The 26,276-nt window shown below is 32.2% G+C and overlaps 4 protein-coding genes across 6 annotated transcripts; 2 read left to right on the top strand and 2 right to left on the bottom strand.

Annotated features, from left to right (window-relative positions):
• Nucleotides 1-3,083: 3,083 nt before the first annotated feature.
• Nucleotides 3,084-5,387, top strand: LOC108850184 (uncharacterized). The gene is made up of 6 exons (XM_018623757.2): nt 3,084-3,531; nt 3,640-3,739; nt 3,830-4,089; nt 4,185-4,190; nt 4,270-4,463; nt 4,875-5,387. Exons 1-6 carry the CDS (start codon nt 3,084-3,086, stop codon nt 5,385-5,387), a joined length of 1,521 nt encoding a protein of 506 aa, XP_018479259.2.
• Nucleotides 5,388-11,503: 6,116 nt separating this feature from the next.
• On the top strand, nt 11,504-15,169 carry LOC130511562 (vacuolar cation/proton exchanger 3). The gene is made up of 10 exons (XM_057008714.1): nt 11,504-11,865; nt 12,270-12,337; nt 12,852-12,880; nt 12,978-13,174; nt 13,385-13,606; nt 13,687-13,827; nt 13,923-14,039; nt 14,266-14,319; nt 14,406-14,522; nt 14,734-15,169. Exons 1-10 carry the CDS (start codon nt 11,581-11,583, stop codon nt 14,887-14,889), a joined length of 1,386 nt encoding a protein of 461 aa, XP_056864694.1. The 5' UTR covers nt 11,504-11,580; the 3' UTR covers nt 14,890-15,169.
• A 152-nt stretch (nt 15,170-15,321) lies between these two features.
• Nucleotides 15,322-16,997, bottom strand: LOC130511563 (high mobility group B protein 1-like). 3 transcript variants are annotated; one of them, XM_057008716.1, is made up of 8 exons: nt 16,958-16,997; nt 16,639-16,717; nt 16,353-16,463; nt 16,208-16,265; nt 16,081-16,125; nt 15,887-15,967; nt 15,747-15,818; nt 15,322-15,640 (listed from the first exon to the last, which is right to left on the bottom strand). In XM_057008716.1, exons 2-8 carry the CDS (start codon nt 16,704-16,706, stop codon nt 15,569-15,571), a joined length of 507 nt encoding a protein of 168 aa, XP_056864696.1. In that variant the 5' UTR covers nt 16,707-16,717; nt 16,958-16,997; the 3' UTR covers nt 15,322-15,568. The 3 variants fall into 3 exon arrangements, with proteins under 3 accessions (XP_056864696.1, XP_056864695.1, XP_056864698.1); XM_057008715.1 differs by having other exon boundaries at nt 16,858-16,995; XM_057008718.1 differs by lacking the exon at nt 16,958-16,997 and adding an exon at nt 16,913-16,936.
• Nucleotides 16,998-17,274: 277 nt separating this feature from the next.
• LOC108850183 (sulfate transporter 3.1) lies at nt 17,275-25,274 on the bottom strand. The gene is made up of 13 exons (XM_057008719.1): nt 24,848-25,274; nt 24,451-24,658; nt 23,323-23,494; nt 23,067-23,132; nt 22,702-22,815; nt 22,290-22,406; nt 21,070-21,196; nt 19,903-20,189; nt 19,701-19,807; nt 18,096-18,179; nt 17,925-18,010; nt 17,767-17,843; nt 17,275-17,688 (listed from the first exon to the last, which is right to left on the bottom strand). The coding sequence occupies exons 1-13, from the start codon at nt 25,191-25,193 to the stop codon at nt 17,506-17,508; spliced, it is 1,974 nt and encodes a 657-aa protein (XP_056864699.1). The 5' UTR covers nt 25,194-25,274; the 3' UTR covers nt 17,275-17,505.
• Nucleotides 25,275-26,276: the final 1,002 nt, after the last annotated feature.

Raw genomic sequence — 26,276 nt, 5'->3', positions numbered from 1 at the left:
TCTTTATTGTTGGAAACAAAACACCGGTTTTGGAGACGACACATTTGAGTGCATCCTCTCAGATGAATCTGTACTTGCATTGTTTTAGCTTTTATAAGTTTTTTTTCTATTCTATTGGTTTATAAATCTGTTTCTTTTTCTGTTTTATATGGTGTAAAGATTGTAGGAACGTGCCAAAAGAATCACATTAGTACACATTATTTATTTAAACACATTTAAACACATTTTTATTTCTCAAAATTTAAAATTAATACACATAACAATCATGTTAGTACGAACAAAGATAAAAAAAATTAACACCCGCTCGGTCGAGCGGGTCACGATCTAGTATTTTCTATTCCAAAATGATTCTAAAATAAAGTTAAGTTTTACTCCAAAAGAAATTCATAAACGATTCTTTTTTATTTACCTAACTATTTAATGTTTACAAAGTTCCATAAAAATATTTTTAACTTAAATTAAAATTTTATTATTAAAATATAATTAGAGTTTTTTCCAATTTCAAATTGGCACAATGTTTATCTTTATCATATGCAATTTTTTAATTCAGAAATAAAATTATGCATTAAAAAACTAAAAAGAAGAAAATAGAGTTTTTTTTGTAATTTGAATTATGTATTGGATTCAAATTTTTGTGCATATATCGAACTCAACAAGTACAAATGTTATCAATCGAAATTTTGATCCACAAGAATAAAAACTCATCTATTATATTAGAACAATACTTCACCAATAGTTCTGAAAAAAATTACCAAATTATTTATTTATATTATATTATATGTATTTGAAATTATATATGCTTAGTTTGTCATTTTTAGTTTATTTATCTTTTATATAAAACTAATAAATAATCTTTTGTGTAGTATTATGTTTCTTTTCGTATTATTACATCTTTTTAATATTATTTAAGTATGAAACAAAGACATTTAAGATTAAAAAATAATTTTATAAATAAAAAAATTCAACTCTAAAATAGAATAATAGGTAATAGGTAATTTAACCATAATATTATTCCATTAATGGAATAACCCTAACCAATACTTTATTTTAGAGTTGAATATATAGTGGAATTCGAGAAAATTCCAGAGCAGGGTTGGAAATGCCTAAGAGTGTTAAAGTTGATAAAACAAACAAGACAAAATTAAATTGTGAGTTACATCATCTCAAGCATTTAATATAGAGACCATCGTATATCACAGGCTGATTTCAAACTTAACCTGAAAGCTACCTAGTAACTACTTTCCTTGTCTCAGCTCTTAAGCATCAACATCATGTGACAAACACCAGCAACCCACCTACATTATTGGCCTGCAAAAGAATCAAAAATATCAATCAACGTTTCACAAAATGATGCATTTCAAGATCTAAGATAATCCAACCAGCACCATTATGTCCTTATGAGCCTTTCTAAATTTGGAGATGAATCACTTAGGAACAAAAGTAGCCACAAACGGCACTTGCTTTCTTTTAAAAGTTTGTTTTTGCTAACTTTTGGTGCGCTTTCTTTTAAAAGTTGACAGTAACATCCTATTTCAGATTTGCAATCATAATCAACAAGATTTAAGGTTTATGATGTTTAATGTAAAACCCATTCCAGAGTAAGTAAACAGATCAAGAGGATTGCAACCATGATATTTGAAGTTTCCCAGCAACTACAATATATCTTACAAAAATCAGAGAAAAGGAAGTGATAAGCATTTGTATTGATTTTGAGATCGAATTACAATATTGTTTTTTTCAATCAATGATATTTTAATATTTTCTTGAATAATATGTTATTCAACTAATGATAAAATTTGTGTTGGTCAGTTAATAAAGCTAAACTACATATTAAATTTTCAAATTTTCTCTTGCAAGAAAAAATTAGAAGAATATTCATAATGGAAGGTTTATATTTTTATCCTTGACATGATAAGAATCAAATTTAAAATGCCTTATCCTAATATAACATGGGAAATCATGACCTGAGGGGAGAGTGAAGCATGCATAACTATTTCAACCTCTTCTCTTAATTTCAGACAAAGTTTCAATATTGATTTTTTTCTTATAAAATTATCTAGTAATTAAAGTATTTTAAAACAATACAACCTTTTAAAAAAAAAATAAGTGTTGCTTAACAAGAAAGGACATATTAAATTAACAATACAACCTTTTGTTTAATTTAAAAAAACTAATTTTTAGGTTTTTAGTTTTTTTTAATCATATTCGTATTTAATATTATTTTAATTTGATAGAATAGACTCTTAATTAAATAAAATACATAGTTTGATTCAATATTTGTCAATATGACAATATGTCACGTTTCTAGTTTAATAAAGTAGATACATGCTAAATGTTTTTTTAACCTACTACTATTTTTGGAACACTTTTTTAACCTACTACTATATTACGGAAAATAGTTACCAAACATTGAATACATCACCTTATTATATACATACATATATATATATATTATATGTATGTATGCATTGGCGAAGCTACACAGTGGAGTGAGGGTGCACGTGCACACCCAATTTTTTAAAAAATTAGTGTTAACTGTTATGAATTTATAATTGTGCACCCACTAAAATTTACTTGCATCAAAGCCTTAATGAAAATAAAAAGAAAAAATAACTTAGCCCATTACAGATTACAATTAACTCCAAAGCCCAATTATATTCTCTACAGTTTTTGTTAAACCCTAACTATTCTAAATTATGTCTACGCTTAATACAAAATTTAATCGCTCAAGCTTCTTCTTCAACGTGCAATTGCAAGTGCAAATCATCAAATCAAATTGAGAGAATTTTCTCTTGTATACCATACAAAACTGGTAACTAATTAACTATTCTTTATATTTGTGCAATTATGTTTTGAATTGTTCAATTGTTCCAGCAATGTCAATGTCTATGATTAGTAATTATTTAAATAGCATCTGAATTTTTTGTTCCAGTCGTACAAGTCCAAGATCATAGATAGAGCCTTTATTCTTGATTAGAGTTGATAGTTTGCAAGTTTTACATGCTTATAATTTTTATAAATAATACTTTTGCTAGACTAAACGTTTTGATTTATGTTATGTTTTTGGTTTTTTAGCTTAATCAATGGAATGGTACTACAAAAAAGCATCAGTTTCACCATCTGATAACACTTTACCATCTGATACTGATGATTTGCCGTGGGATCCTGCTAAAAGAAAAAATATCAAGGATTATAATGCAAATCAAGTCGATGAGGTAAGATGCAAATACCTTCTTAAAGGTCCGTGTCAACCACTTGGTCATAACTTTGAAAAGAGACTCATAGGTGGTAAAATGAGACGATTTAATCTAGCTTGGTTTGGTCTGTATGGTAATTGGCTAGAGTATAGTGTATCGGAGAAAAAGGCTTATTGTTTGTGTTGCTACTTGTTTAGAGATGATGCGTATCCTGGATTTGTGAGGGATGGATTCTCGAATTGGCATAAGCCTGATAGGTTATCTTTCCATGTAGGAGAGCTTAACAGTTCTCACAATAATGCTGTCAAGAAGTGTGATGATTTGATGAATCAAGGTCAATCCATAGTACATGCTATGTACAAGAAGACTAATGCGATGAAAAATGAGTATCGTATCAGATTAAATGCTTCTGTTGATGTTTCTAGATACTTATTGCGACAAGGATTAGCTTTTCGAGGTCATAGAGAAGGAGAAGGGTCTTCTAACAAAGGAAACTTTTTAGAACTTCTGAAATACACAGCTGATCACAATGATGTTATAAAAAAAGTTGTTTTGGAGAATGCTCCAGGAAATAACAAGATGGTTTCTTCAGAGATTCAAAAGGATATTGTAAACGCTTTTGCAGAAGAAGTAGTGAAATCTGTTATTGAAGAAATTGACAACGGAGTGTTTGGTCTATTAGTAGATGAATCTGCTGATGTGTCTGACAAAGAACAGATGGCTGTTGTTTTTCGATTTGTTGATAAGAAAGGAGCAGTCAAAGAAAGGTTTGTTGGAGTTGTCCATGTGAAAGAGACTTCTTCTTTATCTTTGAAGCATGCTATTGATCAGTTGTTTGCTAAGTATGGTCTGAGCTTGAAAAAAGTGAGAGGACAAGGTTATGACGGAGCTAGTAATATGAAAGGAGAGTTTAATGGCCTGCGATCATTGATTTCTAAAGAAAACAGCTCTGCATATTATGTTCATTGCTTTGCTCATCAACTTCAGTTGGTTGTAGTGGCTGTTGCGAAAAAGATATTTGAGGTTTCTGATTTTTTTGATATGGTTTCTATGTTATTGAATGTGGTTGGAGCTTCTTGCAAACGAAAAGATCAAGTCCGGGAAAATTATCGAGCCAAGATAAATGTTGGAATTGCTAGTGGTGACATTAACACTGGGAAAGGACAGAATCAAGAAATTTCTTTTCGAAGGCCTGAAACTACAAGGTGGGGCTCTCATTATAAAACGCTGTTGCGTTTGGTTGGGTTGTTTTCTACTATTATTAAAGTTCTTGAGTATATCGAAAAGGATGGCGCAGATGATTCTAAGAGATGCCAGGCATATGGTCTTCTCAAATATGTTCAGACATTTGATTGTGTGTTCTATATGCATCTGATGTTACTTATTTTGGGAATATGTGAGAATCTATCGATGGTTTTGCAAAGGAAATATCAAGACATTTTGAATGCTATGTCACTAGTAGAATCTACTAAGCGGGAGTTACAGAGAGTAAGAGATGATGGATGAGATTCACTAATGTTGACAGTTTCTTCTTTTTGTGAGAAACATGATACTCAGATGCTCGATATGGAAAAAGGTTTTATCGATTCTCGGAGGCCAAGGAAAAAAACCAACATCACTAATTTGCATCACTATAAGGTTAATTGCTTTAATGCAACTTTGGATTTGCAACTTCAGGAATTCAACGATCGTTTTACTGAAGTAAACACTGAGCTGCTTATTTGTATGGCTTCCTTAAATCCTATTGGTGCTTTTCGGGCATTCGACAAGTCAAAGTTGGTGAAGTTGGCTAAGTTCTATCCAGAGGACTTCAGTTTTATGGACTGTTTATCTCTTGAGCAACAACTTGGTATTTTCATCGACAATGTACGGCATGATCAGCGATTTAAAAATCTGAAGAGTCTTGGAGATCTTTCTCTTCTCATGGTAGATACGCAAAAGCATATTGCACATCCTTTGGTTTATAGGCTTTTGAAGTTGGTTTTGACTTTGCCGGTTGCTACTGCAAGTGTTGAAAGATGCTTCTCTGCAATGAAGATAGTGAAGACAGCTCTAAGAAATCGAATGGGGGATGATCTTTTAAGTGATTATCTCATTTGTTTTATTGAAAAAGAATTGCTTGATGATGTCGCAAACGAAGAAGTGTTGATCCGATTTCAAGCCATGAGTGAAAGAAGAATGCTTTTATAAAATGTTAGTTTTTTTACACAATAATGTTGTTTTTAATATTTGGTTTTTAATATTTTAATAATTTATTTAATATTTCTTACTTTATTATTGGTGCACCCTTTGAAAAAACTTCCTGGCTTCGCCACTGTATGTATGTATGTATATTTTTAAGCAAGCATAGATGGAATATCGGTAGAACCACAAAAACTTCAAAGCTTGATTAGTTAATCATTCTCAAAGCTCCTATGTCTTCTTCCCAATAAAGCAAGTCGGTATTAGAATCCTACAAGTCAAAGAAGAAGTAGAATTACAAAGTAACAATAATTCAAGAACTTTATAAGATATAGACTCAAGTGGGCACCATGAGAAGCAGACGCCAACACTAGACAACTCAAAGACACATGTGTGATGTGTCTCGTACGAATGGTCCTGTACTGTACTATTAGGAGCCGAACCCCACATATATTGTCTTTTAAGTTGTAGTTAATTAAGTTTACAAAAAAAAAAAAAGTTGATTAGTTTCAGCTGTTCGTTGAGTTTAGTCTAATCAATTCCGATAAAACCGCATCTAATGTTAAAGTATTTTTTTCGGAATAGTGACCATAGTGTTCTATTCGAATTTGAAATATTATACGACAACATTAAAAACCTATCAATACTATTAAAACAGAAGGCCCTTTTTTGAGGTACTCTTCTGTTTCAACAGTATTTACAACTCTTTGCCACTGGATCATGTTTAAACTATGCTTTTAATTAAATGTTTTTATATTTTTTTAAAGAAATCGCAGATATTAATCTCATGAAGCAAACAAATATACCCTAAATCCCTAATAATACTGAACAACATTCATTTAGTTAAATTTTATATCCCTTTTAATTGTGAGATTTCAAAGCTTTTATATGGTTCAAAGATGAAGCTTGATTCAATTGTTTTCGAGACATCCATGTCTACAATTGGCTTTGGCTCTAGCAACAATATGCTTGATGGTTTCTTTATCGTGCCCTCCTCTGATCTTCCCCTAACAACATATGTGTGTTTTATTTTTTTGATGAGATTTTTTTGTGCTCATCCGCTAAGCAGTGTGGGTGATTTTATTTATTTATTTATTTGGGTTTCAGTTCGATGGGTTTGAGAAAGATGTTTGACAGATGGTGAAGCCTGCGTAAGGAGAAACAACCACACTCGCCTTTTTCTTCTAAGGTATCATTGCCGCTGCTGATTCTCGTGCTAAGAGAGAAGGCAAATCAATCAAGGCTCCCAATCGAGATGGAGAAGATCGATTATACTAAGAAAGCCAGCGACTTGGTATATGCTTCTTACCTCGAATTAATTTTTGCTTGGACAACCCTAGATCTGATTTTGCTAAGAATACTAATTTGTTTCATTTTATGGTTTTGTTCTTGATTCCAGTCGATGTGTTTCTTCTTGCGTAATGGGTTCGTTCGTACTTATGCCGGTGTGCTTTCAACTACCCTGTTTCATTCTCAGTGAATTGGTATCTTCACCCTTCTTTAAAGATCTCAAAGTGTAAGGTTTTTATGTTTCAACAATGGCTTCACATTCAATTGTTTCTTTGTCTTCCCAAATTGTTATGTTGATGAAACGTTAGTATTGCATGCATACCTTTTTGACTCAAATGTTTTAAGGAAACCAAGTGTTAACCATTTTATCTGTATGTGTGGGATTTGGCTCAGTTTAATCTAATTTGAGTCTTGAAAACCTGAAAAGGTTTCCATCACATTGTTGCTTCGACCTGTTATCTGACACGGCCTTGAGGAGAAGAACTTCTGCAGAGGTCCTTTTCCACCTTTTATTCTCCCTGGTAAAGGAAACAGAGCCTGAGATGGGGGCGTCACAGTTCGTGGAGAAGGGGGCGTCGCAGTTCATGGAGATGCAACAAGGGGAATGGTCTGATAACTCCCTTACAGAGAAAATTGCATTACTGTCCAGAACCTGCAGTCTCTGCCATTACCCGGTAATTCTGATCCAGAACCTTCTATTCTCCCTGGTAATTCTCTTTCTCTGTGTATGTATTTCATGCTTAAAAAATAGAATTTTTCTTTCTTTGAAACTTGGAATTTATTTTATGTACAATTTGCTCTTTTGTTGATAAACTCATTGTTATTAGATATGCATTTTAATCGCACATGTTCCATATTGCAGTGCTTCAGTGTCAATGGTCTTTGTCACAAAGCTATGATTATGCTTATGCAAACAAATACACTAGATGACTTTTCTAACACTTCCATATTTTTCAAATGAATATTATAAGGAATATCTTTTGACCTTCTAAATTTTGTGGCATACACTTATTATATATATACAAGCTTATATTTAGCAATCTAAAGATCACGATTTCAACCAAAAAAATTTACTAATGTCTTTTAATATGCAAATCATAGAATTGATGAAATATGTGAAACCTTTTAAAACAGGTTGCTTAATCTATACTATTAAAACATCTATACTATTAAAGCAGATGACTGTTTATGAATCTGTCCCTGAAATTTTTAAGTAATTACAAAATTTGCTTATACCTTTTTCCAGCATAATTTGCAACCAATCAAAAGTCATTATTTTGCAACTAAAATTAAATAGTATTTAATATAATTCAGTTCTTAGCCTTTTTTGAATATTTTGTTTCCTAAATGTTTGCACCATATCTTTCCAAAAAAATCTTTCACATTATTAATTATTTGAAAGCATTTATTAAATGAAACCTCAAAATAAATCAAGTTGAAATAACAAATAATTAAATCAACAAAATCATAATACGAGTCTAAATTATCTCAACTCCTTAAAAAATAATTTCATTTAAAATAAAAACTAAATCACATAAATTTAATTTAATAAAACTATAGAAAATGTTTTGAAACACACAAATGAAATTTTCAATACAAGAGTGTTGAAGATATAAAATATTTTATTTAAATAAAAAAATCAATGTAAAATAAGTTTAACTTCGGTTTAAATAAATAAAATCATATTACGGATTAGAATTATTTAGAGTCTTCTAAAATTTAGTCATATTGAAAATAACAAAAACAAGTCATATAAGTAAATTTAAGATAAATTTCATAAAACCGTTAAAATATATAATTTATCAAAAATCATAAATGATTAAATCAACAAAATCATAATACGGGTCTGAATTATCTCAACTCCTTAAAAATAGTTTCATTTAAAATAAAAATTAAATCTGGTAAACTAAATTTAATAAAATTATAGAAAATGAAACGCACAAATGAAATTTTCAATACAAGAGTGTTGAAGATATAAAATATTTTATTTAAATTAAAAAAATCAGTGTAAAATATGTTTAACTTCGGTTTAAATAAATAAAATCATATTACGGGTTAGAATTATTTAGAATCTTCTAAAATTTAGTCATATTGAAAATAACAAAAATAAGTCATATAATAAAATTAAGATAAATTTCATAAAAAGTTAAAATATATAATTTATCAAAAATCATAATTTTTATTACGTAAAATAATTTTCCAACAAAAAATATACCCGCCCTTTTCAAGGGCGGGTCAAAATCTAGTTTTAAGTTATAACCGAAGGCCATAAAAACACAACACGGTGTTCTAATTTGAAGTTTGAAACACCAACCGTTGATGGTGACCATCGTGGTATGTATGATGGCCACTAATTTACAACTACAAGAGATTGGAGACGTATGATTTAGACGTTGCAGTTATTGGCTATTATAGGCCTCAATTTTTGGTGTCTCCGTTATGAAAATGGATATTCTCTTTATCGTTATAAGTTCATTACATATCCTAGTGTCACAAATCAAAGAAATCATGAACTTACTTATCCTAAGCTAACGAATGATGTCAATTCACAACAAATTATGACTACCATTAATAATGAGTTTAATCTGACTTAAGAACAAATTATTATATAGCATACACCAATTCTCTTAAAACAACATTTTCTAATTTCTCTATAGTAAATGGTCGTTTGTTTGAAAAGAATATGGAAGATATATTATACAAATTATACAAATATATATGCCGATAACATGCTAACAATCAAAAGGGATCAAACGCGATCCCTTTAACCGTAACCACATGAACGAATATGTACACAGGCATATAGCGGAAAGTTGTCAAGATTTCTACATGCACATATCGGTGAGATCTGAGATGCAGTTTATTATTATATACGGCAACACCTCCGTCCGAATTTCCAATGAATCTTATATATTAAAACAGAAGTATGACTTTTTATATATGATATCTTTTTTTAATTTGAATCATTCTTTAATTTTTATTAAATGTATTTTATTAAAACTAATAATATATAAAAAAATTCAACTACTTTAATCATAATATCTTTTGATATCTTTTTATTTTAAGTATAAATATATATTTTTAAAATTCTGAAAAAGTCTTTTTAATTTTTTTTAACAAGATCTTAATTTTCAAAGATTATATGTTAATATATTCACTAATTTCGAAATAAGTTTGAAATATTATTATATATTATTTATTAATTCATGTATAACTGTTTGATATTAATTTATTTTCTTAATAAAGAGTTGTTTGATAGTTTTATAGACGATCTTAACAACATTTTATTATAAAATTATTGGACTGATAACAGAATTTAGTTACTTTATAAATAAATTTTGTGGTACCAACATTACAAATATTACTAGATTATAAAAAAGAATTATGTTTTAAATTATATAGTACATCATTTGAAACATTAATTAGTTTGATGGTTAGAAAAATGAACGAAATTAATTTTTTGTATTTTTTGTTTAAGTTTAATAGATTAAATATCAACAGTAAATATGAATATATTTTTGGCATCTATTAAATTTAAATATATGTATCCATTCTGTTAAAAATTGAACATGGCTTATTGATAAATGTTAAGTTTATATAACTATATATTTAATTTATTTAAGAGATTATTCTATCAAATTAAATTAATACTAAAAATGCAATTACAAGAAAAATTCAAATATAAAAATTAATTTTTCAAAAAAAAAATTATTTGATTTCTTATGTAATCCTAGTATTCTAATTCTAAACATTTGATTTTTTTACCTTACTATCATTCCAAATATTTATGTATATAAAATGAAAACCAATATCTACCCGGTTGTGCGGGTTAAAATTTAGTTATTGTTAAAAATGATAATAAAAGAGAAAATGCGAGAACATCTTTTAGTGACGTAAAACACATATTAGACGCTGTTAAAACACATGCATATTTTTATTTGCTAATATTAAAATTTAGTGTATCAGAATAAAATAATATATTGCTTTGTTTTGTCAAAAAATAATATATTGCTTAAACCTCAAAAAAACTTAGCAAAACCATGGAAGATTTTTATACACGTGTCAACAAGTTTCCAAATCACATGTTCAAGCACAATGTAACAGTAATATTCCCTGTGTTTCATATTATAAGTAGTTTAAAGAAAATATATTTATTTCAAAATATAAATAGTTTTAGTTATTCTATGTAATTTTTTTATTTTTATTGAGTATAGTGCGACCAATCAAATAATATATATTTATTTATGATTGATTTAACTATACATAATTTATATAACAAACGCTATTTTAAAAATAAATAATAATTTTTTTAATTTTTGTACATTCGACTAAATATACTTACATAAAAAATAGAGGGAGTCCTATGTTTGTAACAGTAAAACCATCACAAACACATAAAACTGTATAAAAGCTTTGAAGATATCTTTAACTGTGCATATATTTTTTCTATATTTTAGGCATCATGTTTTACTATATTTTACGTAAAGTCTCTTTGTTCTTTTTTTAAAAGAGATCTAATACAATTAAATTGGTTATTTTCTTTACCAAAAAAATGATGTATTTGTGAGTATCTTACTTTTCTTAAATAAAACAATCGTACGCCATTTTGCTAGTTACCCCCATGTCGCAGTTGACTCGAAATAAAATTCCCCAAAATAGCATATGATATTAGACATCACATAAGTATTTTAACTTAATTAATTGCAAATCTACCAAAATAAAATAAAATTGATTTTCGTCAATACAAACCAAAAACCTACTTATAAAAACAGAAAAGAGGAAATTTCCGGGAAGTTGCGTTCGTGGACCCAACTTAAATCACAAGAGCAACACTTGTAGAAGTCGCCACCTATTTATTCAGAACCTGACTCAACACACCCAGATGTCATGAGATTCAAAAACGTATTAAGCCATGGGTAGTATCGCTGAGCCATGGGGTATCTCCACGGAGAGCGAAAACGCAAACGCGACACCAAAGGGTTTGAGCAGGGAACTGCGACATGGGAAAACGGCACACAACATGTCGTCATCGTCGCTAAGGAAGAAGTCAGACCTGCGATTGATTCAGAAGGTTCCATGCAAAACTCTCAAGAACGTTCTCTCTAATCTCCAAGAAGTCATTCTTGGTACAAAACTCACTGTCTTGTTTCTCGCGATCCCTCTCGCCGTTATCGCCGATTATTACCACTACGGTCGCGTAAGCTCCTCTTTCGTTCCTCTCTCTTAATTTTGGTAAAAATTTCAAGAGAAATTAGGCAATTATTGTTCAGTTTCCAAATGAATTTCCCTAAGTTAAAATAATATGAATTTCCTCAATCCTGTTTTTATTTAATTTTACAGACTAATTTTAAATAGTATTACATATCTGGAACCCCTGAGTAATTTTAAATAGTATTAAACAGTTCGTCCAAACCCCGTGAGTAATTTTATGGTTACATAATATTTTATTTGGTTAATCTATTTGGTTTTGTGGCTCAGAATTTTAATGTATCATGGCCACATAATTTATTCCGTTACCTTTATTTTGTGCGGTGCGTCAAAAAAGATAAAGACAAGTTTATCTATTTATAAAATACGCATCTTTTGTAAAATGTGCGACAGCCGTTGATATTTGGACTGAGCTTGATAGGACTGACACCTCTTGCTGAGCGAGTTAGCTTTTTGACAGAGTAAGTACTTATCTTTTTTTTTTTTTGCTAAAAAAGTAAGTACTTATCTTCCCGCAACAATTTATACTTTCAGGTTTTTTGCAATTTTTGTCAATATCAAGGAATAATTTAAATATTTTATTTAGTATCTAAATCTAACTAATTAAAATTCTAAAGGAAACTTGGTTGTGTTGACTAAATGAGATGATTGATTGATAATTTATTGTTGGTGAAAATCACTTCTTTACATTTTGTTTCTTGCAATTTTGAAACGATGTTAATTTATGTTTCTTTGATAAAAAGTAATTTCAATAAAAGATTGTTATGTGATATTTTACTTTAAGAAAATACGTTAAAAGTTTTTACTATATTAAATAAGAATTAAGTATCATAAAATGGAATTTGTAGTGACAACCATATATAGTTTGAAAGAAAAGTATACAACCATATATCACATAAAGATTAGAATAGACCATATGATCATTCTCCCTTTACCCGTGCCGTGATAATGATTGTTCTCCCTTTACCCGTGCAGACAACTAGCTTTCTACACCGGCCCAACAGGTAACACGTTCATACAAGTCAAACTATTCTCGGAATCAATTATGTAAAACGTAATCTCAGTAACGTGCTTAAATGTTTCAATGTATATACTTGGCAGTGGGCGGTTTGTTGAACGCCACTTGTGGAAACGCGACGGAGCTAATAATAGCGATACTAGCGTTGGCCCATAACAAAGTGGCCGTGGTGAAATACTCTCTGTTGGGTTCAATTCTCTCAAACCTTCTCCTGGTTCTCGGCTCTTCCCTCTTCTGTGGTGGAATTGCTAATATCCGCCGCGACCAGCGGTTCGACCGGGTATATATAACCAAACCGGAATCCAAATTTAGTGTAACCTAACAGAATTAATTATATTATTATCTATAAGAATGCATTGAAATACAGTAAAAATACTCAAAAAAATCCCAAGTTGTCTTCACTTCAACTAGATATAACAATATTTCGTAGTAATTATCAAAGCTGGTTGGATTTTTTTAATGTGATGTTTCTTTCTTCTCATTGTAACAGAAACAAGCGGATGTGAACTTCTTCTTGCTGCTTATGGGTTTGCTATGTCATTTGCTCCCATTGCTGCTAAAATATGCAGCGACCGGAGAAGCATCCACCTCTCTGATCAACAAAATGTCGCTTAGCCTGTCCAGGACAAGCAGCATCGTTATGCTTATTGCTTACATTGCTTATCTCATCTTCCAGCTCTGGACTCACCGCCAATTGTTTGAAGCACAAGAGGTGACTATAAGTTATTACTCTCTGATCAAGTAGAACGTGAATAAATGATGTAACTATTATTATATGTAAATGGAATTCAGGATGATGAGGATGATGCGTATAATGATGAAGTGACTGTTGAAGAAACTCCGGTGATAGGATTTTGGAGCGGATTTGCTTGGCTCGCTGGAATGACACTCGTCATCGCATTGCTATCAGAGTATGTTGTGGCCACGATCGAGGTAATTAATTAAGTTTATATGTTTTAAATTCCATCAACATTAATTATAAGAAAACAAAAATAAATACTAATATGGAGATTGTAAATAATGGTCAGGATGCATCTGATTCATGGGGACTATCAGTGAGTTTCATAAGCATCATATTGCTTCCCATTGTTGGAAATGCGGCTGAGCATGCTGGAGCCATCATCTTCGCTTTCAAAAACAAGCTTGTGAGAATCTTTGCTTTTCAACGTTATAAATTGTGGAGTTTACTTCTTCAAGTATAAACTAGAGTATTTAGCATTTTAAACAAAATTTGCTTGTCGCAAAAATATTTGTTAGAAAATACAAAGTGTTATTTTTGAAAGTATAGTAATGTTACTTAAATGTTAGCTCCAATGGGTTAGACCACAATACCTGATATCTCAATTTAACGAATTGGTCACGTTGTTGCAGGATATATCTCTAGGGGTGGCGTTGGGCTCTGCAACTCAGATTTCTTTGTTTGTGGTAAGGTTATGAAAGATTAAATGAAATGTTGCATGCCATATAACAAAAATCTAAGACAAGTTTAATAATGTTGTGCGTTTCCTCAGGTCCCTTTGAGTGTTATCGTTGCGTGGATCATGGGAATCAAAATGGATCTCAACTTCAACATCCTTGAAACAAGCTGTCTAGCCCTGGCAATTATCATCACAGCATTCACTTTACAGGTAAACATTTCTCCTTTGCACTTGCAATCAAATATTATACTAGGGTAATATGATAACATCTAATTCAAATATATCTTAGCTAAAATATAAAACACACTTTTATCAGGTTTTTAGTTAGTTGTTGTGGTTTGTGGTAAAAAAAAGTTAGTTTTGTGGTTTACTTTAATTTGCTTTATAACAATCGTCTGCTTTTTTGGGGGATGGTTATTAGGATGGAACATCTCATTACATGAAGGGACTTGTTCTAGTGTTGTGCTATGTCATCATCGCCGCATGTTTCTTTGTCGATCAAATTCCTCAACCAAAAGGTACCGGCCTGGGGATGCAACCCAAGAACAGTGTGGGAGGAGGATTTGTCTCTGCTTAGAATTAGATGAAATAAATCATCAAATGACTTGGAAAAATAAGATAATATGATTTGATTGATTTGTCAGCCAAAACGGAAAAGACTTGTTAGAGAGACTCCTCAGCATGAATTGAGCTAGTGAGTGAGGTAGCTTGGTGAAAACAGGTTTCTTTGATGTTTATAAGAGGTTACATTTCTTTCTTTTTTGTTTGTTGGGATTTTATGTTTCATCTTGTATATTATATGTTCTTTTGATCAAACTATATATAAAAAAGAGGAGCTGGTTCTTTCATACACCAAATCAGGTGGCTACATACATAATTCATGTTGTAAGTAGATGGATTATATATGTTTCTAAATTTGACTACTGCGATCTAGCTTTTCACATGTTCAAGAGATTAGTGAGCGTTAAATTCGTTATTACATTCAATCTCAGTAGAAAACCAACTAAAAGAGTTCAAGAAACACAAAATGCATTAGAAGGGAGAGTTTAGTCATGTACATAGTTTGTGATTGGTACATTGTTTGTTATGGATAATAAGCTGAAACAAAACCTCCTTGAACCGCTAACAACTGTTCCTAGTTCTTAGGAAAAGAAAAAAGAAAAGCGCACACCATTTGGATCTATAGTTGTTAACACACATATTACAAACTACTTACTTCTGCCTCTGGACCTGCAGTTATGCTCTCTATCTCTGGTTTAATCTTCTTCCTCGTCCGCATCATCATCTTCCTCTTCATCTCCTGCCTTTCCCTTCTCTAGCTGCGCTTCCTGCAGAGAAAATTAAATGAAGCCAAACTCATCAGATAACCTAAAACTCACAGCAAGACACAATGGGTCATGTATAAAACTCTGCATTCCTTATAGGAACTGTTACCTCCTCACTAGCTTCATCTTCATCATTCACCTCGGACCTAGACTTTTCAGATTCATCACTCCCTTCCTCTTCCTGTCTTCCATTGCAATGAAATCAGATTGAAGTCACATAAGTGTCTGTATATATAAGATAGGGCTTACCAAGTTTTTGTTGTATGCATCCATAAGCTTTTCATATTCAGCTTTCCTCTTTGCAGCTTTCTCTTCATACGGAGCTTTTTCCTTCAAAAGCGAAGAGGGTGAAAACTAATGTCAATGTCTTACTCCAAAGATCACAATAGAGTATTCAAAAGTGATGTAAGCTGTTATATCCATTATCACAGTATCAGACTTACAGCTTGAGACATTGACTTCCATTTCTGCCCTGCAGCTTTCCCAACCTTGACAAGTAAAAGCGAAGGTAAAGACTACGAGGAATTAGGATTTAAGTATGTATGTACAAGGAATCTGCCAAATGCTTACAGCAGAGACAGCCTTCACATTTGGATTTTCTTTCTTGAACGTTGTCCTAAAATCTTCCCTGAAACAAAAGAAACCAAGCAGTATAAACTTTAGAACAGAATACAGAAAAAAACAAAAAAAAAAATGAAAGTTTAATATGACTAACAGGAAGACAAAGAAGGCACTAGGAGGTCGTTTGGGTTTGTTAGGGTCCTTCTTGGCCTTCTTCTCCCGCTTACTAGCCTTCTCAGCCGGTGCCTTCCTCTTTCCCACCTTTCTGAAATTTTTTTTTTAAAAAGCTTTCACCTTTATATTTTAGATCAAATCACAAAAAGACAATGCTTAAAAAACACCAGTCTCTCCACTCCAACCTAAGCTACAAGATTCTTTTGAAGGAGACAACGATTCAGCAAGAAAGTTATTACGAATACCATAGTTTCAGAGGGATTAACCTGTCATCAACAAGCTTCAAGGCTTCATTGGTGTTCCTAGCTTTGTCTTTCCCCTTTGCTGTCTTCATCTTGGAAACAACTGTACAGAACCAACCAAACTTAAACATGTTCTTAGCAAACTCAACATGGAACATAATATAAGAAGAATCAATCTAACAACGAATGAACAAGCCAAGCTTCAAATTTCTCCCAAACAAAACAGTAGAGAGAATCCATTACCCTAGAAAGAGTACTCGAGACGGATGGCAGATATGTTCGTTTCAGACAAACTTACCTAAGCATAATCAAAAGAGAGAAAGAGATGCTTATCACCGGTTACCTGTTTAACCTAGGAAAGAGTGCGTTAGATCCCAGGTGATTTGACCTGCTATATCCGGTAAGATGATAATAGTGAAGGAAGGTCGTTGATTTGGACGGTTGCGATCAAACGGTTACCCGCCAAATAGATGATAACGATAAGGATGTGACGGAAGTCACGTGCGGGTCTAAGATGGGCCAGTTTTTTATCCAAGACAATGTTTGTGTGGGGTATATTATGGGCCAGAGTTGATCCAATACCTGATATGTATTAAATGGTAACAAAACCAAATTCCACACTTACAAAACCGTATTGACTTTCAATCAATTTCGAGAAAATCAAACCAAACCGATTATTCCATAAAATCTCAAGATTAACTTCAGGAGAAAACTAAAGAGTACATATTGAATATGACTTCATCATCAATAATCAAATATTATACAAAATGCATTTTTCTTTTGCCTTTTTTCTGATATTTGAGATTTTTTTTCCCTGAAATTTGTGATTACATAATGCTATTTGATAACGAGTAGTCACAAACGCTTAAACGAAAAAAAAAAAAAAAGGAACTAGACGTTGTTCCAAGGCTCTCCTTTGGAGGCGGCTTGCGTTTTTAAAGTGTGAAGCATGAAACTACAAGCCTCCACAGCTTCTGCAACCGTTAAGAACATCCATTCTTTTCCCAAGTTGTCGATAAATTTGGATCTGGTCAGTTTCTTCACGACCTCTCCTTTTGGATTTGCCAATACTAACTGAGGATTTTTAAGAAATACGTGAAAAATGAACCACAGCATATCCTGATGAAGTGTTTATACGACTTATTACGTTACCTTTAACTCTTTTCGGTCAATGATTTTCTTAATTTCCTCCATCATGCTTATACCACTCGTGTCGATATTACCGACAGCTGTTTTAGTCAACACACTCAAAGTAAGCCTTGATCGAAGACAACACTATAGTGTCAGAGAAAATCAAGATATGTAATTACCGGACATATCGAGTATAACATATTGTAAACTGTTTTCTCCTGATGTTTTGACCCTCTCTTCTTCTTCATTGATCCACCTTGTGATTCTGTACCCAACATATAAACGAATGGAATAATATAAAACCAATACTCCATCCTTTGCATGTGCATGTGAATTAGGGCTAAGGTTACCTCTCACGCAAGTAACCAGCGTTGGCAAAGTAGATGGGAGAATCAATCTCCAAGATTAGAAGACCAGGAATGGTTCTTGAATACACTACAAGAAATATACGTATCCTCCGAGGAAATTTACCGAGAAACTTTTTTGCCAGAAAAAAACTGATAGATTACTGAGAATTTTCCGAAAATTACAAAATTTTGTTAGAATCTCATCGGAAATTTCCGACATAAAGGTTTTGTCGATAGTTTCTTGGAACGAGTTGTCATAAATTTCTCGGGAAGTTTATATACCGGCAAAATAAAATTGTTCTCGGTAAATAATCGGAAAACTATTTAAGAATTCGTCGGAAGTCTCACGGTAAATGTGTGGGGCCTTTCTACAGTGGTCACATACATAATATCAATATATTTTTAACATTTATACTAATTTTAAAATAACTTTTACTAATTTTAAAATAATTTTTATAATTTTATCGAAAACAAATGTTTTATACTCCTCTCCCCTTCTTCAATCCATTTTCTTTCTTCAACTTCTTTTAATTCTACTTTCTACTCTTTCTATTCTTCATGCTGTAATCTTCTTTCTTAGTTTCTCTAAACCAGTCATAATTTGGTTATATTCCCTTAATTTCTATCTTATTTCTTTTTCGTTATTTCATTACGCACAACTCCTTGCTTAGATCTATCCTTTTCTCAACTTCTGGGATTTCAATCTCCGTTTTCAAGATCCTAAGAGCAGCAAGTAGAAAAGTCACAAGAAAGCCCAGGGGGTCCTAAACGTTCTTCTTAGAAGCAAAGATAAGTCCATTTCTTTTTTTTTTCTTTTGTTTTATTTGCCTCCTTGTCACTCCATATTTTCTTTTGTTCATCTTCTTTCCGATCTTCTCATTTTCTTGTTCTTGATGTAGATCTGTTTTATTTTTTCAGATTCTTTTTGGAGAAGTCAATCTTAGATGATGTTTACCAAAACCACCATTTGGGCCAACAGTTTCTGCGCTTTCACTAAAACCAGTTTGTGCCACCGCCGCCTCTTTCCACCGCCGGAGCTTCAGATTTTTGTTTTAAATTTTTATTTGTTTATTTATTTCTTAATGTAGTGAATATTTGATAATTTTAATATTATTATCTTTATTTGCATTTTCATTATTTTCAATTTATTTTTTTAATTAAAATTATAAATTTCTCGGAAAAGCCTCGGTATTATCGACAGTGGCGGTCCCAGAATAAATTTTAACTGGGTTCAAAAAAGTGTCAAAGGTTCAGTTTGGGTATTGAACCCTAGTTTTGGGGGTTCAACAAGCTTAGTTTACCAACTGTGCTAGTGAATTTCAAGGTATTTAAGCTACAACTAAATATTTATCACGGTTTTTGGGGTGTCAATTGACACCATACTCAGTAACGTGGGTCCGCCACTGATTATCGACAACCTTTACCGACAAGTTTCCCGAGAATGTGTGTTTCTCGGTAAATTCCGATAACATATCGACATATCAGTATTTCCGAGACCCAAACTCCGACGTCTTGTGGTTTGTCGGAACAATATCGGAAATGAGGTCTTCCGAGGACATCCCGACAAATCTGACTGTCGCTATGGAAGCCTCTTTCTTGTAGTGATAAGGATACTGCTCGGTGTTTCTATAGATCATGCTGTTTGGTATGTTTCCCTTCAACGCAGTCCTCGGTCTCGACACGAATAGCAACAACCTTGCTATCGATATCACCACCTTCACCACCCGAAAAATAAATTATGTATAAAAGTTATTTTCTTATTCATATACATTGTGTAAAATGTAACCGCTGCGCTAAAGAACACACTTACTGCTACAACAAGTCCGATCTCGACACTGCCGAATACGACACCAAAGTAAGCGCTCATGCAGACAAGGAAGTCGAATTTGTCGACATTCCAGAGATGAATAGCAGCTTGGTAATCGATGAGTCCAAGCATTGCGGATATGATGATGGAGGAGAGGACGACGAGTGGTGTGTAGTGGAAAAGTGGCGTAAGGAAGAGCAATGTGAACATAACCCCAATTGCCATCACTATGTTCGACACCACAGTCTTGCAACCGGCGTTGAAATTCACGGCCGATCTCGAAAACGGTCCTAGTAATGTGGTACGTCGTTATTTATATTTTATATAGAAAATATTACGTCTTGTTAATGTGATAATGTTGAAACCAGTGTTTTTAAAACTGGACTGGTGACTGAATCGGAAATATTTTGGGTCATGGATCAATGTGGTTCGACCTGGTTCGATTGGGTTCGACCGGGTTTGATGTATTAAACTGAATTTAATAATATTTTGTATATAATATGCATATTTTAGAAAATAGTAAGCTGAAATGTAATAACAAAAATAAAAAATCTAATAGTTTAAATCTAAATCAATAGGAAAAAACACATTTAAAGTTTATTCTCTAGATCACTATAAATTTTTATCACCTTTAAAAAAAATTATACACATTAGTGCAACGTTGCGACGGTTGCTGATTTTCATTGTGACAATTGTTGATTTTCTGTTTTTGAATTTGGTGGAAATCAAGTTTATTGACCACTTTCTTCATTGCTTAGTACATCGCAAAAGTTTTGTAAAGACATCAAAACACAAAAGTATAAAATATCTTGTGAATTACAGTTTTGTAGAGACATCATAGACTTAAAAAGAAAAAAACGTCAAAAATGGCAATATCTTTTGAATTATAGTTTGTCACAAACTCTATTTTCATTTCATTTTTAAAACTAATTATTTTATTAATATTTTTTTTATATTTTTTCTACGAACCATGGTTTTACCGGTTTGTTGGGTCGTCGGTTCCCGGGTTTTTAACGGTTCAATATGGATTTTTAACCGGTTCAATTTTAGTTGAGTTTTACCATTAACCCAACCCGGCTTGGTGTCCGGTTCACGGTTGAACCCGGTCCGACCGCCGGTTTGGTCCGGGTTTAACAACACTGGTTGAAACCATAGAATGTGTGTCCGTACCGGTTGTGAGGTAACAAGATGTGAGGGAACCAACGATGTTCATCACTCCAAAAGCGAGCATTTCTTTGTTCCCGTCTATGTTGTAGTTCTTATACATAGCAAAGCTCCTTCCCACAGCAATTCCTTCCTACATTTATACATCAATTTCACCTTATTTTGGATGGGTCCTTCTCAATTGCTTATTTGAGTTATATCTGTTGATCGGATTGGTTAGCTTCCTAGCCTTTGACTTAAATGGAGAATGCATTATTTAGACATGAATAAGAGGAGAAAAACCGATGAAACATTGGCGAGCCAAAAAATTTAAACTATAACTAGACTTCGAAAATATGTTGTTATTTATTTTTCGTGTCACTATTATATATTATATATGTGTTATCATATAATTAATCATATTTTATACTTATCATCATATAATTAATATTATTTTACCATCATATAAATAATCACATATATTATATTTAAAAATTTAATGTAAAATATAAAAACCATAATTTAAGTTGGTGTTTGAAATTAGACTTTGTATTGAAAACATTTTTTATAACGGTTATTGAAAAATATTTTAATAAAAATCAAATTTTGAATATTGTATATTTTTGAATCATTTTTTTATATAAATCAATTTTAAATTATTATTTTTATTTGAAATATGTATATAAAGTTTAAATTTTGTTTTATGATTCTTTTAGACAAAATATATTTTTAAGAAAAATTAGACTGAACCATATATTTTAAAGCTGACTCAGATAGATAATTTCTCATAATATGATGCACTTCCAATTTTTCTTAATAACATAAACTCATTTTTTTCTTAAATATACTATGTTATCTATGTTTCTAAACAATATTATATTTCTTTTTATACTGTTATCTACGTTTTCAAATATTATTTTTTATAATGCTATCCAAACAATTCTCAAAAGTACTTAGTTTTAATAATGTAGATATACATGTCTTATGGTTCCCAAATTATTACAACTTTTTATTAAGAGTACTTGACAAAGAATTTCAAAACATTTAAGGAATAATTGTTTCAAGACATGATTATTCTATAAATTTTTATCTATCTATTGTATACACTACAATAACAACAACAGCAGAAAAAAGTTTTCCACGTTTAATTCAATATTTGTATAGCTAGATATATATAATATTGTATATTCAGCATTTACAAATCTAGCAAAAATACGAATAATAGGGTGTTTAGGAGTGAGACTTACAGCGAGACCTATGATCCCAGTGATGAAGCCAGTTTTAACAGCCGTAGACATGTAAGGCGAAGTAAAGACCATATCAGACACGGAGAGTGGATTCAACCCTTTCTTCAGGTTCCCTATCTGCACAATCATACACCTTCCTTTACTCTATCATCACTCTCCAATCCGGACAAAATTAAAAAAAAATGCTGAAAATGCCTATATAAGCCCCACTTGTTGCTTCTTGCAACTTTTTCTTCTAGCCACAGTATTTTTTTTTATCGAAAGCCATAGTGTTCTATATTCCGGTTAGATATATATGTATATATGTATATATGTTTTAACTTGTCAGATATCAGTTAAAGGATACATACCTGGCCTTACTAAATGGAACATTTCTTACTGTTATATTAAAATAATTATATCAAAAACATACCACTTGAACACCATGTCTCTCAGCGTGAGCGAAGTAAACCAAGAGGCTTCCAAGAATCACTGAGGTCAAAGGAGCCATTGCCGCCACCCAAAAGAATTTTGGTTTCTTCGTGCTCTGATAATCAATTCGTCATTTAAAACACATTAGCTAGTTACGTTCTCAATTGTACAAAATGTAATTTTCTATTATTTTAATGCCTTATCTATTCTTTGTAAGAAAAAGATTGATAAAGACAAAGAGTAATAGAGTATAGATTAATGGAATTATACGAAATATCATTGTCGCGTGTTTTGTTAAAACCCTCTTGTCGACAAGAAATGGATTAATCAATTTATTAAGGTAGAATGAGAAATAATAATTCTTACGAAATATCTGGTGGAAAGAAGGAAGAAAAGGAAACCACAGCCGAGAACGCCACTCTCCCATCTCCACTACACAACAAATAAACAAACAGAGACCACATGTTTAATAATGTCTAACTATAATTATTAATTTGATTAGGAGAATAATCACTGACATTGGGAATGATATGTTTGGGAGTATTAGTGAATAATTAACGTAAGGAATAAATAAACATAAACACATGTTTAACAATGTCTTAGATGCAATTACTAGTGACACCTGGTGAGTTTGGGAGAAGACTGAACGCATGACGGAGATAATATCAGTGGCTTCTGTGAAATGCTTAAGTCCAAATATACCCTTAAGCTGTTGCAGGCTCACCACCGTCGCTGCTCCTCCCATGAATCCCACTATCGTTGCATGCGATAGAAAATCCACTATGAACCCTAACCTGCAAATTATTTTTAATTAAGGTATAACTGAATTACAATTTTTTGGAATAAAATTATACGGAATAACTTTTCTTGTAGATTCCAAAAAAACCATGTAACTAGAATAAAAAACAAATATATATGCCATTGATTTTTTTTTGGGGGGGGGGGGGGAATGCATAGAAATAAATAGATCGTAGTTATAAAACATTTATGATTAACAAGCTCATGAATGAGATGGAGTTATATTTTTTATTCCATAACTTCTCTTATTTCATTTATTTGCATTCCATTTTTTTTTAGTTCTAATCATTTTTAAATTCGTAACCAGTTACGGCCCTAGTTTCTTTTTGTTAATTAAATTGTGTACGTAATGACTATTAATTAAGTATCAGTTTGCATCAGTAACTTATCATGACCAAGTTATTAGCCAGTCTCATGTAGTGCTCATAACCCTTTTCTACTTACCTATATGTATGTATAAGTCACAAAAATCATATCTTATGTGCTTTTAAACTTTTTTTTATGTGCTTTTAAACTAAGTACAAGTTTAACAATTAATTAATCTTTTATCCCACTATGACCACATAATATAAACTGATCATGCCCAAAAGTAAATACATTTCATTAAGATAGTTTTTTTTGGTAAAATAAGATTCTCTATAGTTACTTCGCTTTTTCCCCCATAGGCTCGTTAATCAGCAACTATAGTCTATATCACGTTCACGTCATGTAACTCGCCATGAAGAATGTCACTCATGGCCTAGTGCTTTCTAAATTATTTATCATGTTTTCTATTTCTTACGTACAAACAAAAGAAAAGTGAGCTAGTTGGTGATTTTTTTATTTGGTAATATATTTTTGATGCCGGAATCTTTGTTATACATGCTTTGGATCTATATAACTACACTTTAAACTTCAGGTAGGCTGGTTTTAAGTTAAAAATCATATAAATGGAAATAAATTAAAAACTAACCTGAAAATGCCGAGGGAGGCTTCGAGAACGCCTGCAAAAAACGTGGCAGTGAAAGCAAGATGAAGGTAGAGCTTAGGATCTTTCTCAGCACTAACTTCTTTGCTAAGCATGGCACCTGTCAACAAAGACCCAACCGCCGTCGTCCCCACCCCCAAATCCCTTGAACTCCCCATCACCGCGTACACCAACGGTGGAACAAAACTTGAGTCTAACCGCCACAAAAACAAAACAATAATTAGACATTTTTTGAATAAATATATTTGATTTGACGACAGGAGTATAAAATACTGGAACTGGGGTTGTTTTGTTTTTTCTTGTTCTCAATAAATTAACAATTAAAAAAACTGATTAATACAAAATAACCGTTTTCAAATAAAGAAGAATGTATAACGCTTACAAAGGCCAAGAATAGGAGGCAAGTTGGCGAGTTTAGCGTAACTAATGCCCTGTGGGATGGCTAGGCTAGCGATGGTGATTCCGGCTATGAGATCTGACTTGAATAACTTGAGATTGTAGCGTGGAGCCCATTCACAAATTGGGAAGAAGTATTGGAGGCCTAGTACAACTTTTCTTGATGCGTTCTGGTTCTTGAATTGTCTGAAAGGATCGTCTGGAAACAGAGTCTCCTTCACTGAGTACTGAAGTGACTTCATGAACGGCTGAGGCTCCGGAGCCTCCACCGTGTGGTGGCGACGGTGCGTCTCCTCCGCTCCTTGAGGAAATGTGTAGTCAGCCGTTCCCATTTGGAGACCGGTCTGTTTAGAAAGGTTTTGTTGGACTTTTTTATTTTTGGCGGCTGTAAGTGAGGAGTGAGGAGAAGAGCCCAGGTGAGTTCTTCTTTTTATAGGAATTTTAGCATAGTCTGCATTAGTAAATAAATAATTACAAGAAAATAATACAAAGTACTATCAAAATAGATCACCCGGTGAAATTGAGTTACCAAATGAACCACTCGTAGTTATTTCAGTTTTTTATTTTCTGAATTATTATTTTGAGTTGAGGCCAGCTATACGAGACCAATATAATCATGGACGCAGATCTAACCTGGTATCCTAAGTCTTTTCAGTATTCGTAAAAAGAAATTGTTATGCGCCATCTAGGTTATCATATTTCATTTCATATCATAAAAAAAAATATCAACAGAGTTTTGATCCAAAAAAAAAACATCAAGAGAGTAAGAAAATAGAGATGGAAGATGGATAAAACACCGGCTCACGCATGTATGAATCTGACTGTCTGAATTTGGAAGTCTGATGCATGTCTTGTCCCGACACAGCCCGCAAGAGCCAGATAGCTTACGTTTCCATTTTCGATCATATCTTCCATTAATACCCCTAAACCTACGACTACTTAACATCATCATCGTTCACATGTCACATCTCACTACACCGCTTTATAATATATGGCTTTGCCGACACTTGGCAATTAGCAGATGGGTTAGTTACTTATTTCAGTATTATGTTTTGGGTAAAAATGATAAGTTAGTTTTATGTTTGATATTTATAAATGTCCAAATATACATATATAGTAGGGTAGATTCTACCAGGTTTACGTCACAGGATTTTGCGATGTGGAATATTTTTGGAAAAGCTATCGTGAATGTGCCTAACGTTAGGAGTTGGAGATGACGATACAGCAATACCAAATGGTCACAAAACTTTAGTCGATGTTAGATATCATACCTCTTTATACGCTTGTCGTTAACTATGGTATCTTACTCTATGTAATTATAAGTTTCTCTGTAACTGTAAAGTTTGTACCCAAAAAAAACTAATTGTTGATTTTGGTAACGGATCCAAACACATGAAACTCAACGTTGCTTCAGT

This window comes from Raphanus sativus, chromosome 4, assembly GCF_000801105.2.
Source record: "Raphanus sativus cultivar WK10039 chromosome 4, ASM80110v3, whole genome shotgun sequence".
NCBI classification, from domain to species: Eukaryota; Viridiplantae; Streptophyta; class Magnoliopsida; order Brassicales; family Brassicaceae; genus Raphanus; species Raphanus sativus.
Note: the sequence above shows the minus strand (reverse complement) of the source record. Positions and strands in the feature narration are given on the sequence as shown.

Excerpts from the sequence above, each read along its gene's own strand:
- LOC108850184 (XM_018623757.2), top strand. The coding sequence starts at position 3,084 with ATGGAATGGTACTACAAAAAAGCATCAGTTTCACCATCTGATAACACT. Across the intron at positions 3,532-3,639 it reads TGATGATTTGATGAATCAAG|GATTAGCTTTTCGAGGTCAT; the intron begins GTCAATCCATAG and ends TATTGCGACAAG. Across the intron at positions 3,740-3,829 it reads GATCACAATGATGTTATAAA|AGTGAAATCTGTTATTGAAG; the intron begins AAAAGTTGTTTT and ends TGCAGAAGAAGT.
- LOC130511562 (XM_057008714.1), top strand. The coding sequence starts at position 11,581 with ATGGGTAGTATCGCTGAGCCATGGGGTATCTCCACGGAGAGCGAAAAC. Across the intron at positions 13,607-13,686 it reads AATTGTTTGAAGCACAAGAG|GATGATGAGGATGATGCGTA; the intron begins GTGACTATAAGT and ends AATGGAATTCAG. Across the intron at positions 14,523-14,733 it reads TCACAGCATTCACTTTACAG|GATGGAACATCTCATTACAT; the intron begins GTAAACATTTCT and ends GATGGTTATTAG.
- LOC130511563 (XM_057008716.1), bottom strand. The coding sequence starts at position 16,706 with ATGAAGACAGCAAAGGGGAAAGACAAAGCTAGGAACACCAATGAAGCC. Across the intron at positions 15,968-16,080 it reads GGAAGTCAATGTCTCAAGCT|GAAAAAGCTCCGTATGAAGA; the intron begins GTAAGTCTGATA and ends TCGCTTTTGAAG. Across the intron at positions 15,819-15,886 it reads ATGCATACAACAAAAACTTG|GAAGAGGAAGGGAGTGATGA; the intron begins GTAAGCCCTATC and ends AATGGAAGACAG.
- LOC108850183 (XM_057008719.1), bottom strand. The coding sequence starts at position 25,193 with ATGGGAACGGCTGACTACACATTTCCTCAAGGAGCGGAGGAGACGCAC. Across the intron at positions 22,816-23,066 it reads TTCTTTCCACCAGATATTTC|AGCACGAAGAAACCAAAATT; the intron begins GTAAGAATTATT and ends ATTGATTATCAG. Across the intron at positions 22,407-22,701 it reads AGAGACATGGTGTTCAAGTG|ATAGGGAACCTGAAGAAAGG; the intron begins GTATGTTTTTGA and ends ATGATTGTGCAG.